We start from the raw sequence: 15,990 nt of genomic DNA, 5'->3' as shown, positions 1-15,990 counted from the left end.
TGGGTGTGGACGTTTGATTCCGACAGAGGATGGCGCGTTTCTCCGGCGACGACGAGGCGGTGCTGCAGGCGATGCTGAGGCAGTTGTTCCAGAGCGTGAAGGAGAAAATCAGGGGTGCGCCCTCCCTGGAGTGCGCCGAGGAGATCCTCTTACATCTGGAGGAAACTGATGAAAATTTTCACAAGTAAAATTGCTTTTGATGTCTTAAGCAAACAAACCACCTGATCCGGGAAAGGTCAAAGTGTAGTTGGATAAGGAAGGTTCATTTGATTATTGTTAAAATAGCGCCCAAGTTGGAGGTTTATTTACCCAAATGCCGAATTTATCTTTATTCTTTGCTTATTTTCCAAAGCTTCTGCTCCCGCGATGTTATGTTCAACACAATCTTTATTTTTTCTCCTTGGCAACGTAGTAGCATTAATTGTAAATTACTGTTATTCTTTTAAGAGTAATTCTGTTACTTCAAGGAATTCCTGTTACTCTACCTAAAAGCATTGAGTTCCCAAGATCCCCGTTCCTTTGCTGGTCTAATATTTCAGTGGCTGCGCCAATTATTCATTCTGAGCGTTGCAGGAATACTGAAGTGGGATTATTAACTTCCTGTGGAATAGTTTAAGTTCTTATAAAGGAATAAGGCACATACACAGATGGCTGTGATACATGCCAGGAATATAAGGGCCAGAGAAGAGGTACGGAGTGCTGTGGGTTTGGGAGCAGTAGAGGTAGGAAGTTTAATAAGGTACTATTTCAGGTAGATCTTGAAGGATATGTTTCCTTAGAGACCTGTGTTTTTCTTTTGATTTGATTTATATAATTTAAATTAAGCCTCTCCATTAAAAAGTTTACTTCTGAGTACCTCAATTTATTATTAGTAGCAGTGGTATTTTAAATTCAGTGTTTGCCTTTGATTTTGATCTTACAGAGATGACGTTTAAGTTTTTTCTTGTGTTACTTGTACTGACTCTTGTGTGTCCTGAAGTTCTGCTTATATAGAACTCCTGTCCGTTCATACTTGGGTATCAGGGGTGCTTGAGCCCTTTAATATTCTATGCAAAAGTTTGAGTTTTCTTGCAGTTTTATCGGGGGAGCATTTTACAGGTTTCACCAGATTCTCCAGGGAGTTTTAAAACGTGTGGAAAGAATTCTTGTTAATATAGAGTTTCTAATTTAGTTAGTATTTCTGGTTATACATCTGGTTTCTTTTGTGTTTCCATGATTTTCTTGTTTATTGCTTCATTGAATCCCCTACTAATAGCTGACAGTGGATGATCATATTCTTTATTTTGGAGATACCAGACACCAGCTTGTATTGGTTAGCTGTTGATTTATTACTTAAATAGTGGCATACAGAAAACAGTAACTTTCTCAGATTTCAGTCATTTCATCATTAATGTTTTATATACGCATGTAATACTAATTTACCTGACACAAATCTGTATCAGCATTAAATTTGGGGTTCTTATTTCACATGCAAATAGTTGTTTAAAATAGTTGTAAATTACTGAGTACGTTTTTGCTAGGATCATATTCTGAGAATTTGTCCATTTCATCTAGATTTTCAAATTTATTTGCATTGTTTTTTGTTAATATCCTCTTACCTTTTTAATATTTCTAGTATCTGTAGTTCTGTCCCCCTTTTTATCCTTGTTTTTTATGTCTTCCCTCTTTTGTTCTTGATCTGTTTTGCTAGAAGTTTATTAATTTTATTAGTCTTTTCAAATAACCAGCTATTAGCTTTGTTTTTCCTTTCTATTATATGTTTATTTTATGGTTCTTTAATTTCTGCTCTTTGCTTTTTTTCCTTCATGGGAAACTTTTAAAACTTTTGTGATGAATGGTTGGCTCATTAATTTGCAACCTTTCTTCTTTTTTTAAATGTAAACATTTAAGGCTACACATTTGCCTATGAGTATTGCTTTACCTGTGTCAATTTTTAAGTGCTTTTCAAGTTAAAATTGGATCATTTTGGTTCCTCTCAGCAGTCTAATAACTGTTGTAATAATATAATTTGCTCTTCAGCAGCTTGTTAGATAGATTAAATGCCTGCTGATTAACTTACACAGTTAATATTTCCTATTTATTAAAGAGATTTACTTGTGGCCTACCTGAAAAAACCCAGACACATTCAAATTATAACTAGTTTGTAATCTTAAAAGTAAGATTTATAATCCTAAAAGTTGTTTGTAGTCTTAAAAGTAAGATTTATAATCCTAAAAGTAGTTTTTAGTTTTAAATGTATAGATAGTAGGGGCCGTCCCAGTGGAATAGTGCTTGAATTTGTGTACTCTGCTTTGGCAGCCCAGGGTTTGGGGGTTCAGATCCTGGGAGTGGACCTACATGCTGCTCATCAAGCCATGCTTTGTTGGCATCCTACATAAAATAGGGGAAGATTGACAGAGCTCTTACTTCAGGGACAGCCTTCCTTGCCAAAAAAAAAGTATAGATAGTAAAATTCATGTGTTAGCTGCAGTAGCCTGAGATCTGTGTCTTAGGAGGAAGGGACTCCTTATGTAGGAAAGGAAAACAGGAGGAGATGCTTGTCTTTGGTGTTTTGATAGAGTCTTATAGTCTCAGAATTGGATGAGATCCTAAAGGTCAGTTAGTCCAGGTGCTCACTCATATTTTGTCTTTATTTTCAGTGACTTAACTCACCTGAACACTAAATATTCTTTTTTTTTTTTTTTGAGGAAGATTAGCCCTGAGCTAACTACTGCCAATCTTCCTCTTTTTTCTGAGGAAGGCTGGCCCTGAGCTAACATCCGTGCCCATCTTCCTCTGCTTTATGTGTGGGACACCTACCACAGCATGGCGTGCCAAGTGGTGCTGTGTCTGCACCTAGGATCCGAACCGGCAAACCCCGGGCTGCCGAGAAGCAGAACATGCGAACTTAACCATGGCGTCACTGGGCTGGCCCCTAAATATTCTTAAGTTACTTACATATATATTGCCTCCCAAAGTGTTTCATACTTCAGAATTGTCTCTCATGCCATGTCCACTATCAGAACATTGGTTCCTTAAATCCACCTGCTATTGTCCTGGTATAGCAAGAAAAATACGTTTATGAAACAGACTTATAGGGGAAACTGGTGTCTCCAGGCTGTTGGCATTTTTGTAACAAGATGGTTGTTAAGACAATTGAGTCCATAAATGATGGAGTTTCGGGTAGTATAATAACTTCCAGTGGGGGAAAATGCAGTCCTTTAGGGAGAAACCATAGTGGAGGCAGTATAGCCCAATCTGGGGATTTGCTCCATTGGGCAGCTGCACGAAACTCTGCTTTCCGTAGCTGCTTCTGTTTTTCCACCTTAACCTCTACACATTCTCTAAAAGATGCAAGCTTTTTCCCTTTTCTCTGAAAAGTAGCAGCAAGGATTTGAGGCCTGTGGGAGGGGAAAGAGGTAGAGAAGAGGACATTGCTTTCATTATATATGTTTGTGTTATGTAAATATTTACACTTAGACTGGCTGCCTATAAAATCAATAGCCCTGGTTTTTAATCTTGGCTACTCTAGAATCACTTGGAGTCTGTTTAAAAAATACTGATAATGGGCCTTAGCATAAATGAATCAGAATTTCCTGGGGGAATAGTAGAGGCTGGGCCTCGGTGTTTTGGAAAAAGCTCTAGGAGATTCTAATATGCAGCCAGGGTTGAGAACCGCAGAGTTAGAGCATACTTACTTGCATTTCAGTGAGAATTGTATTATAGTTTTTTTGGTTTTTTGAGATACTAACTTTAATGATTGTAACAGTCTCTAATAAAGGGGCTCATGTTTGCAACCCTCTAATCTATTTTTGCTTTCGTACAGAAGGAACACGGTAATATTTATTGAATTGGGTTTATTCTTTGTTTTACAGAAGAATCGACCAGTGACTTTTTAAATTAGTGAACTCTAGTGTGTTTATGTGTAGCTTCAGGAAAACATCCATTATGTAAAGTTCTATCCCTGTATGGAGAAATTGCTAGGAATGATATGTATGCTTCCATAATTAATGAATACATTTCTAGTAACTTTTTATCATGACTCAGAAGTTTATTCTTTGACCTAAAGGGTTGTAGATGTTAGAAAATACTTGTTTTATTTTTACATAGCCTTTTATATACTAATATATAAATTTAAGTTTGTCATATAATAAATCATATGATTCTGAAATATCTGTTTTAAGAATTCAACATATCAGCATTATAATTCATAACTTATAAAATATCTTTTTAAAGCATATCATCACTGATAGATTTTTCTATATATGTTTGAAAAAGTTCTTCCTTGTTGAAATAGCTAAAAGGCTGATTTCCTGAAACAAACCTGTAGTAGATTTTTTATGTGCTTATGTTGTAATGATAATCTCTGTATCTGCATATTTTGTTATAAATATTTTGAACATGTCAGAAGTTCATCATGGAAAAAAAATCATTAAATTTTCTTGGAAAATCTAGGTAATAAAGCTGGAGAAAAAAGAATGGAAAAAGTGAATGTTCTTTTACTCAATTTTGTAAAATTTTCCTATGTAAGTGTGAAAATTTTCATATTTATCAGTAAACCAAAATGATCAGGCACATTGCTGTGTATTTTAATTGAGCTGCTTCTGAAATATGGTGAAGTTGCATTTTTTTTTAGTAGCAAACAACTGTCCTCTTAGGTTTTAATATCCCTCCTTGAGGAATATTTGCAGAAAGATATTTTGCATTCTTTTGATAATAGTATCATTGAAACCAAATTTCTTTTTCTCATTAAGTTACTTTTAAGGTAACAAGGTTAGTCAAATATGTGTATAGTATATTTGGTGAGAGAAGTGTCAAAGTATAAAAAAATGCTATATGTAATAAACAGTTTTCACATTAGGATTATCATCACCATTAAGCAGTAGGAAACTGAAATTTAGCTAGGTCTGGTGTTTTGTCTAAGATTGCAAGATTGATCCCTGTACTTAAACCTGAAGCAATCTGATTCATAGATTTCTAGAAGTGTAACAATTATAGATCCATTTATTGATTGTGTAGACCATATCCTTTAAAAAACTATAACAAACTCCATTATTAGAAAATTTAAAAATGAGCAATGAATATTAATAGACTTCAGTTAAAATATAAATAAATGGAAACTGTATTTATTGTAGTCCATGACCATCAAAGATGTATTATTCCTATAATATTATATTGTTGGTCTTTCCAGCACAGTTAGAATTATGTTAAGTCTGAAGATGTTAATAAAGAAATGGGATAGCTGTGGAGAACACAAACCTTTTTTCGCTCTTCAGATCTCAACATGCACATCTGCCTTCTCTGTCTGAGAGCCAGCTGTGTGTTTGAGAAGGCAGTAGAGGGACTGTCAAATGTTAAAAAATTATTTAAGAGTATCTTTGAAGGATTCTCTTGAAAACTTAATCTTTGAATTCTTCTGTTTTGCCTGTGTAAGTTTTCACCATTTTGTATAGAATATGCAAAGATTTGGTATATAATTAGAAATATACAAACCAGAAAACAGTTTACGTTTACAATGGCTGGGAAGTTTGCTTGCATAGGGGAAGATCTTCCAGTAATATAAGGCAGTGGTGAGTCACTGGAAGAAGCAAAGACTGCTTGGGTGATGATTAGAGGCTGTTTTCTGTGACGTGATTTAGTAAGTTTGGGTTTTGTTTTTCTTGGAGTATTTCTGAAAATTCTCGTTTATTATTTTAATCAAATATTACAGGACATTAAGTTTACAAAATATTTTTTTCTCCCTTTTCTGCTCTTCTTAATAGATAACTATTTCATTAAAGCTTAGAAGTTCCTAGCTATACATTTACTATAACTATTAAATATTTAAAAGTAAATTCAGTGAATAACAAAATAAATTTTTAACTAAATTATACTATTAAATATAATATGCCAATTATAATTTTGAGAAAATAAAATGTAATAGATTTACCTCCCTAAATGAAAGAAGTTAAATAGTATACAAATTGGTAAAAATATGAGTATTACATTTATCCCTTCCCAATCTCAATTTATGACTACAGAACATCTTTTTTTATTACTTAAACATTTTTGCAATTTTTACATCTTTGGGGGAGTGTGGGGTTGTGGGAATGATGTGGATTTTGGAGTAAGGTGAATCTGAATTAGTAGCTTGTGAATTTGACAAGGCTCTTTAGCTTTTTAACCTATATCCCCATCTATTTTAATCTCATATTGTAAATAAAACAATAAAGTACTTAGCACAGAGTCTTAACACATGGTTATGGTTTAAAAGTCTCTCCTTGCTTATATGCAAATCAGCCTGGTTGGTGGTTTGTCCAGAATATTGATTGTGATCTTATTTAAATGGAGATGCCCTGATAAAGGGGCTTGATTGATTGGGTATTTAAATTCCAGGCCAAGGAAGTTGTATTTGAAGGATAACAGACAGCCGGTAATCAGTTTTAAATACAACAAATATTTACTGAGACAGGTATGTGACGTGGTGTGAGGTTTTGGTATGAGTAAAATGGCTTTAACTCAGAAGTAAATCACTGGTTTTTGAGGACCAATTTGACTACAGTGTTCGAGATAACACATGAGAGGGAAGAGTGAAGCCAAGAAGACAAGAAGGCTGCTAGTAATCTGTGTGAGGTGATGTGGTTTTGCTCTGATTGATGGAAATGAAGAAACAGAGGAAGTGATGAAGCCAAGGGATGTGTAGGAAATGTTAACAAGTGTTGGTGACTAGATGGATGTGATAGAGTGGGTGGGCGTGGGATGCAGAAGATGGAGAAGGTAAAGAGCATTCCATGGTGTCTGTCTGGGAGTCCTGAAAAATAATGTTAGTGCCAGAAATGTGCTGGGTAGTTGGGAAGAAAGGAGTTCTTTTTGCTCTGCTCTACCCTTCCTTTCTTTTTTTCTCTTCTTTCTTTTGTCCTTACAGAGGGGAATATAGGAAGAATAAGAGACCATATACGGGGGGGTTAATTATAGCATAATGCTATGTGAAATTATTAACAAGTGGTAAATGAACAAGAACTAATGACTAAAACAAGTATTTAGAAAGGATAAGCAAGTTCAAACTAACAGCCACTGATATTGAAGGAAAGGAAGAGAGAAACCCTTTCCCAGTCCTATATTTCAGTCCAACAAGTATTGTAGAGGGTTTTACAGATGATATGCTAAGTGAATATGTCCTGTTCTCAAGGATATAAAGAATATAAAAATCTGGATTTAGATGTGGTCAGGAGCCAAGCAGAGGATACATCTTGTGACTACACACAAGATGGAATATTTTAAGTGCTAATGGAGAGGGGCAAAGTACTATTAGGGCTTGGGAGAAAAAAGACTATCAGGTTTTGGGAAACCAAGAAAGGCTTTATCACAAGGTAGCATTTTAGGTTGTAGAAGATGATCTTACTTAAGGAGAGGTGGTGGTAAAACACTAAATTAGGTGAAATGATATTATCAAAGGTGTTGGGAAAAGAAAACATGGGGAGTGTTGGGCATGTGTAAAGGGTGGTAATGAAACGTAAATCTGGTAGGATAAATTGGGATCTCAGAGTGCTTTAAATGTCAATGGCAAAGTAGGTCTTAAATTTAATAATAATGACAATAATACTGAGTGTTCAGTTTATGCCAGGCTCTGTGATAGGTGCAGGGCATATATTATCTAGAATATTTATAATGATTTCCAAGAGAAATGCTTTCTGCATTTTATAGATGGAAAAAACTGAAGCCTAGAGAGGATATGTAATTTGGTTAGTCTCACACATCTAATCAGTAGGGGAGGAAAATTAAAAACTAATTCTACCTAATTCCTAAAACTATGGCAGGACCTGCTTATTCTAAGTTATTGAGTTGATGCTTGGTCTGTTAATTGAAGAAGCCAGTTAATACAGAGGGTCATAAAATGATATCTATATATTTTAAATATTTCTAATATAAAGCAACTAAATGTGCATTTATTCGTTAATATTTTGAGTTGGTACTGCTTCTTTGGGTAGGAATCTGCTGATCAGATTCTAAGAACAGGCTAGTTTAAAAGCTCTCTGAATACAGAATCTGTCTACATCAGTGGTTCTCAAATTATGGTCCTGGGACCTGCAGCATTGGCATCGGCATTGGCCTTAGCTTCAACATCAGCCTCACCTGGGAACTTGTTAGAAATGCAGATTCTGGGCCCCAGTCTGTACCTACTGAATTGAAGCTCTGAGAGTGGGGTCCAGCAATCTGTGTTTTAACAAGCCCTTCCGGTGATTCTGATCCATGGTATAGTCTGAGAACCACTGATTTATAGGATGACCTAAGAGGGCTCTTGCAATTGTTTAGCTGAAGGTTATGAAGATGTGAACATTAATCTGGTGGCAGTGGGAAGGGAAAGAAAAGTTGTAGAGGAAAAATTACAGAATTAGAGAGCTTGTTAACTAATTAGATAAGAGCCGTAAGGGAAAAGATTGTGGTTAAAGCTGTTTGAGGCTATACACAGGTATCTGGTTGAAGGATGGTGCCATTACCAAAGATATATGTTACAAGAGAAGGTGGTTTGTGAGTAGGTGGTAGGATGATAGATTTGGTTTTGATTATGCTGACTGATATGGTGAAAGGACATAAAGTAGCCTTGTCCATCAGGCAGTTATATAGAGGTCTGGCATCCTGGAGAGACGTTTTGGCAGAAGAAAGAGCTAAAGCAATCACCTGTTTTATTGAATTTGGAGTTGAAGCTGTGGGAGTGGAGAATACGTTTGCTGCACTCTTTCTTTTTAATCTAACTGTTTGCAGTTATAAAGTTTAAGTTTCTTGTCTACTGCCTCCTTAATTTAAAATAATGGGATGAAGTAGACATGATCATTCCTGAGTTACAGATGAGCAAACTGAGACTTGCCCAGGGTCACACAGCTAGAGTGGTAGAGTTGGCGCTCAGACCTTTTTGATTCTGAGCCTGTGCTTTTGCTATAAGTACATGCAGTAGCATGGCTTCCTGTCACATATCTCCATCTGACTTTTGAGGCCTGCACTGTCTGTGGCAGGCCTGCCACTTACACTAGTGAAGCAGTCACGGGGATTCTAGGAAGTAGCAATGTGTTCAGAGTTAAGGAGAAATGGGCAGGGGAGGAAATCCCAATCAAAAGCAGTTAAAATTAAAAATGAAGTCCTTTGACTGCCTACGTAAGGTGGCTGTTGTGTAGAGGACATTCAGTCATTTAGTGAATGTTGGACGGAAGACCATATGCTGGATGCCATGATGGACTCATAGTTATGGGGAGAAAATTATTTAGACTCTCCTTGATCATCTGTACTGCATATATACAGGGCTTTTATACTGCGATATAGTCAAACTGAAAGTCTTGAACATAGTGGTATTTACAAAAATGGCCTGTCCTAAGTTGTCTTTGTCATTTGAGAGACCACAAAAATTTAACCTTCTAAATCATGGTGTTAATTATAATCGTTGCTCTTTATTTTCAGTAAACATGTTTCATAAAATAATTATCCACTTTTGGAACACTTGCCCTCTCATATTCGCTGTATTGTCTGAATTTACAGACTAATTTTAATGTTACCATTAACCTAACAGTATGAGGAGAAATGTGCAATGTATTGAATTATCTAAGATACTTCTCTCTGTAAACACAGTCAGACAAGAGGTGATCAGGTGAAATGTAGGTCAGTTACCACTTTCAAAATGTACACAAAAACTCTTCTGGTGATGGAGCTTAACCTTTTCCTATTTATTCTTTCGTAATTGCTCTTACTCTCTTCTGGTTTTCCTCATCAGCTTGAATAGTTATGAAAATCTTTAACAACTACTTTCCTCACCCTTACATCACACATTAAAGACAGGAGCATAATAAAGAAGTGTGAAAAGACTCCTAACCCATTAAAGGTTAGGTTGATCCAGAAATTTGCTTCCAACTTCCCGTCATGTTTAAATAATGATCTTGACCAAGTATCCCAGAAAAAAACAACAAAATTCCAGATTAGCTTGATGATTTGAGATGAATAAATACTTTAATCCTGGTTTAAGGTAAGAAAGCTAAATATGTTACGAATCTTTCTGTGCTAACATTTTTTCTGGGTATAGTTAATAATTTAGTTCATGATATTTATTGCTTTCATTTTTTTAAATATTTGTTTCAGCTACGAATTTGTGAAATACCTTAGACAGCATATATGCGACACTTTGGGGTCTATGATTGAAGAAGAAATGGAAAAGTGGACATCTGATCAGAGTCAGGGTGAGGAATCTGGCTATGACACAGTTGTACAGCAAGTCACTAAGAGAACTCAGGAGTCTAAAGAGTAAGTATGGCCACAATAATGTTTTAAAGGAACTTTTCTCTCAGCAGTGTTCCTTGAAAGCACTTGATTTAAGCCCCCCACCATCTCTTTCCCTCCAGAAGGATTCTCTAAAACAGTGAGACAGATGGTGCTACTCTTCCACTCAGCTCTCTCTGATTCAAAGAGAGATGAATCTCATCTCATTCAAAATAAAATCCAGAGTTCCTTCTATAGCCTGCAAGGTGCACCATGAGCCTTCTGCTCCCTCTCCTACCTCATTTCTTACCATATTTCCTCTCCCTCTGCTCCAGCCACACTGGTCTTATTCTTTCTCAAACAAACCAGGCAAAGCCCTCCCTCAGGGATTTGCGCTCATGTTGCTTCTGTTATGTAGGACACCCTTTCCCTAAATATTTGCCTGATGATTTACACCTTCACTTTCTTTTCTTTTTTGGTGAGAAAGATTGGCCCTGAGCTAACAGCTGTGCCAGTCGTCTTCTACTTTATGTGGGATGCTGCCACAGCATGGCTTGACAAGCAGTGCTAGGTCCACACCTGGGATCCAAACCTTTGAATCCCAGGCTGCGGAAGCGGAGCACGTGAACTTAGCCACTACGCCACCAGGCTGGCCTTTCACTTTTTTTTTAAAATAAATTTTACTTTTAGAGCAGGTTTAGCAAACTTAGACAGCACAGCAAAATTGAACAGAAGGTATGGAAATTTCCCATGTACCTCCTACTCCTACACATAGGTAGACTTTCCCATTGTCAACATTTCCCATCAGAGTAATATGTTTGTTTCAATTGAGGAACGTACATTGCCACATCATTATTTCCCAGAGTTCATAGTTTACATTAGAGTTTACTCTTGGTGTTGTGCATTCTGTGGGTTTGGACAAATTTATAATGACATCTATCCACCATTATGGAATCCTACAGAGTAGTTTCACTGCCCTAAACATCCCCTGTACTCTGTTTATCCATCCCTCCCTCTTTCAGGCCCTGGCAACCACTCTAACCACCTCCCACCCTCCAATAATCCATAGTGTTTTTGGGAATTGACATTACACTGAGAAAGAAACTTGAAATAGTTTCGATACAGTATGGTAAGTGCTGTGAGATATGCAAAAGATCATATGGAAATATAGAAGAAGAATATATCAGTTAGAAAACATCTTACACAGCTATAGCAAATAGACACCAAAATATAGAGCCTCAAAGAAGGCAATTTTTTTTCTCTTACATAACAGTTCACGAGTCCATGAGTGCAGGGATAGGTAGGTGGATCTGCCCAATGAGTTCATCCAGAGAACCCAGGTCCCTTTTATTTTATTATTCCCTCACATCCTAGGGCAGGGGCTAGCAAAATTTTTCTGTAAAGGGCTATGCAGTAAGTATTTTAGGCTTTGCAAACTGTTGTAGTATGAATATAGCCATAGGCAGTATGTAAATGAAAGAGCATGCATATGTTCCAATAAGACTCTGTTTACAAAAACAGGTGATAGGTTAGTTTAGGTCCAGAGTACGTATTTTGCCAACCCCTGTCCTTGGGTATTACCTTCATCTGTGTGGTTGAAGCAGGCACACTAACTCTGCAGCTATTTCAACCTGGCCAAAGGAAGGAAAAGTAGGGGGCAAGGTTCTTTATCCATTCACTTTTTATTGGCTAAAACTTGGTCGTGTCCTCACACTTATCTACACTGGGGACTTGGAACTTTAATACCTAGCTGATGACTGTGCCCGAAGTGAAAACTTTGGGGAAGGGTTTTAACCTAACACTACCTGGAAGAGGGGGAGGATGAATACCGGGGACAGTTAATAAACTCTCTCACAAGTATCATTCAGCCTAGTCTGACAGTCGTCATGGAAGACTAAAGAAGGTAAGTTGGTCACTTACGAGCACAGCTTGTATTAATTAGACTCCATAGAACTAAAATATCAGTGCTGGAAAATGTCTTAGAAATCATTTGTTCTAAGCCCCTCATTTTACAGACCTAGAGAGGCAAATTAAGTGACTTGTCTCAAGTGGTACAGTTGTTTCATATTGGAGTCCAGTGTGGAGGCTGTCTTTCTCTTAGTTCCCTTTTGGGGGCAATTTTCAGTGTGTATCACCCTGTAAGAATTCTTAGAATGTTCTTTTTATAGTTACTTGTGTTCTTGACTCCCTACTAATCCACTGTAGATTCCTAAGGGCAGGAACTGTGTGGCGTATACATATCTGACTTTCAACCCTTTATAAACGCTCTCCATGTATATTGTTCATTGTTTGCTTGCCTTTCTAGCCTGACAGAAGATGGGGAACAATATCGTTTCTGCTTGAGTTGGTGCCTTAAAAACCTTGTCTTTTGACTAAAGAGGTCATGAGGCTGAAAGTTGGCCAGGTGAATGGAAGCCTCGAGTGGAAACCAAGTGGATGCTATAGACGTTAGGGAGCCACTCTGGGTTCTTGAGTAGTGGAACAACATGACAAAATGCCTACCTCTCATTCAAAAAACCATTTAATACACGGTAGTAACTGAGGTGAAAGAAGGTTTGAGGTTTCCTTCTCATATTCAAGCTCAGCTACGTGGATATTCCTCATTTTAATTCTCTTTCATCCCTTGCCATGTGATGGATGTTTGAAGGTCTGGTTTTTTTCCCCCCAGCATGAGATGTGACACAACAGGAGACTTCAGGGCTGTAAAGGGCAGGATGGGCAAGTAGGGTAGATTTCTAGTTTCTCCGTAATTCACGCTTATGAGTGTTGCTCTATTCTTTAGCTTCTAATTCGTAGGGCAGCTAGCATATTAGTGTTATCTGATGTTGAAAATTGCTTTCTGAAGCTAGATGGCAATTTTTTTTATTCTAATAAAAATTTTACATAATTTTTATGCACAGTAAAATCTTTTTAATTTGGATCCCACAAATTTATTTTTGGTGATGTTTTGGAGACATGAAGTTTGCTTTGTTAATTCTATTCTCTGGACTTGGAGGTACGTGATGTCTGTAGATGTCTTTGGCATCGGGTTTCTTTCCATGCTGGGCCATCATGGTTGCTTCCTATTGCCGTTTGAAGGCAGGCGTTGAAGCTTAGAATCTTTCCAGTGTTAGAAAAATTGGAATATATACCTGAGCTTATATTAGCTATGGTATTTTAAAGCATTAAATTTGATTTATTTTTAAAGAGCTAAACTTTTCTCTATGACTTTGGACAAGACTTCTTTCCCTTTGTGACAACTTATTGTATTATCTAAATAAATATGGTGTTGAACAAAGTGACAGTGTACAGCTATAAATAAATTTAGCAAGTTCTAACCACTAATATGTATTAAATAAAAGCCATAGCGATCAAGATTTCTTATTTCTGGATTTGGAGGGAAAAAAAAACTGGAGTCATCTCCATCTTTGGATAATATTGTAATTCCTAGTAGTCTGTTTTTTGCAGTATTATTAAACTTATTCTAAAAGGAGTACTAAAACACTTTATTAGTCAGAAAATGAAAGCATTTTAATGCTAAGAGCAAAGTTTTATATGGGATTGTTAGGAAATTGCTTTTTATCTTTGGGTAAACCATTTAATTTTCTTGTGTTTTAATTTATCCATGTGTAAAATTAATACGATAATAATTACCTCACAAAGATTTTAAATGTCTTAATGAATGTTTGTCTTCTGCTTTGTGAATCATGGATGAAAGATTTCAAATTGCACAGAGTATTTTCGTTTGATTTTTATTTTTTTGTCATTCTTCAGAAATTACTTAGTGCTAATGTGGCAACAGTACATCTATTAACAACATTTTTACTGTAATACTTACAAATTACTTTCCTAATTAAACATTTTGATATTTATTTTTTAAATAGTGGTTTGACATAGAAGTATTCGTTTGTAGAATCTGTCATACATTACTCATATGCAAGTGGAAGTACTTACTATGTAGATTTTCATTGTTAATTGATGTGGTTTTTATTCACTACCTGTTAGAGCTTTTTCGTATTTTGACTTCTTGGGGTATGAAAGAATCTTCTCAGTGGAGTCCATATTCTATCCTATATCTGGTTTTCTGTGGCTTTTTCAAAATTGCAATGGCTGCTATTGAGTTCTAGTTCATTTAATTCTTGATATTGAGGTTTAGCTATCTGGTTTCTTCTTTTTTTTTTTCATTTTAAAAATTATTATTCTTATTTCTTCCTGTGGCCAGTTTGCCGATATTCCTTGCAGAAGAATTCATGTCAGTGGTTTCAAAAATTCATGTTTTCTGGAGCAAATGTAAAATGAAACAGATTTTCTAAGGGTTTTAATTACCCTTGCTCTTACCCTGTAAATCATTGAGATTTACTTTTATATTCCTTCATTAAATAACCATATGGTAAGCTTTAAGGGGACAGGTCTTTATGTTGTTCACATGGCTGTATCTAACTGCAAAGGGGCTTGGGAGTCTAGCTTAGTCCTGTGCCCAGCTGTAGTCCAGTTACTGTAGAAGGAGACAACAGCTTTTGGTGCGTAGCTATTGATCGCCGCCGGGGCATTGCTGCGCTTCCCTGTTTCTTGCTCCTCAGAATGTGTACAGGAGGAAGCTGCGGCCTGCTGGCTCAGTTATCCTGTTTGTTATTTGCCGCTTAGTCTAATGAGTGTCCTAGGATTCTTTCTTGGTCTTTATATCCCTTTACTTTAAACTTGGATCTTCCTTGACTCTTTCTCACCTCTATAGCAGTTCTTTTCTGTATGTATTTCCCCCCTGTGTTGTTCCTAAATTCAACATTGTTTCCATATTTTTATGTATTCTTATAATTTCTGAGACTTTAAAAATATTTATGTGTATATGTATTATATTAAATTTGTTTATAGTTATAACAAATTGTATATTGTTAGATAATATGATTATATAATAATATATTTTAAATTATATATAGAAATTATGTATATTTAATGATATGTAATTTAAAACATATTTTAAAATTTCTTTAAACTTTAAAATCCCAGTCTGCTATTTCTATCCAAATCCCCTAGCATGATTTTATTGCTTGTATAAGAGAAACTACCTTACCTATTCGTCCTTTGATTTATGCAGTTACAATGATCCATTAATCTGAAATATAAAGAAAGGAATGTTTCTGTGCTTATTTTCCTAATGTATTTCCATTATTGTAATGATAAGCAATAAATATATGTATCATGCTTTATATTTTACAAAGAACTTACAGGTATATATTCTCATTTATTTCTTGCTACAGTCGTGTGAAATAGCTTAGCTAGATTGTATTCTTTTTACCTCATTTTATAGTTGAGGAAAAGAGACTTATTTATGATGAAAAAGCTGGTGAGTAAAGTAATCAGGATTCTAATCCAAGTTTTCTGAGTCCAAATTTAGTGTTTTATTCACTATGTTTATTTACATCGTGATGCCTTTTTGTTTTAAATATGGAAATTTCAGTGGTCCAGGTCACATTCCTCCCTTGTAAAATAAAGGGTAGACTAGGTTATTTTAATGGTTCCATCTAGTTCTAAAATTCTATTTCTTGGGTTTTTGGGGATCTCAGCCTAATATTAATATGGATGCCTAAGAGTTTTCACTTAATGAAAGGAGAAAATTATTGTAAGTTCTTCTTGAGATTCTAAGACCCATAGAACTAAGAAGGATCTTAGAAGTTATCCACTTCAAACTCCTACCAGTTTCAGGAACCCCTTTGCTGTCGTCCCTGACAGTGGGTTCTCTAGTCTCTGTTTGAAAGGACCCACTGATAGCTTACCTCTTACTTAGGTCTCAGTTTTGGCTATATACGCCTATAGATG

At 36.0% G+C, this 15,990-nt stretch overlaps 1 protein-coding gene across 9 annotated transcripts in view; it reads left to right on the top strand.

Moving 5' to 3' along the window:
• The window catches only part of TBC1D32 (TBC1 domain family member 32), a 178,783-nt gene that overhangs the window by 313 nt on the left and 162,480 nt on the right, over positions 1-15,990 (top strand). For all 9 annotated transcript variants that reach the window (XR_011497821.1, XR_006519202.2, XR_011497822.1 and 6 more), the window contains exons 2-3: positions 27-184; positions 10,081-10,242. Coding sequence is in view for 6 of the 9 variants with exons in the window: in XM_044757205.2 (XP_044613140.1) it covers positions 30-184; positions 10,081-10,242 (317 nt within the window). In the remaining 3 variants the exon portion in view is untranslated. The remainder of the gene's footprint in view (positions 1-26; positions 185-10,080; positions 10,243-15,990) is intronic.

Source organism: Equus asinus, chromosome 24 (genome assembly GCF_041296235.1).
Source record: "Equus asinus isolate D_3611 breed Donkey chromosome 24, EquAss-T2T_v2, whole genome shotgun sequence".
In the NCBI taxonomy this organism is placed as follows: Eukaryota; Metazoa; Chordata; class Mammalia; order Perissodactyla; family Equidae; genus Equus; species Equus asinus.
Note: the sequence above shows the minus strand (reverse complement) of the source record. Positions and strands in the feature narration are given on the sequence as shown.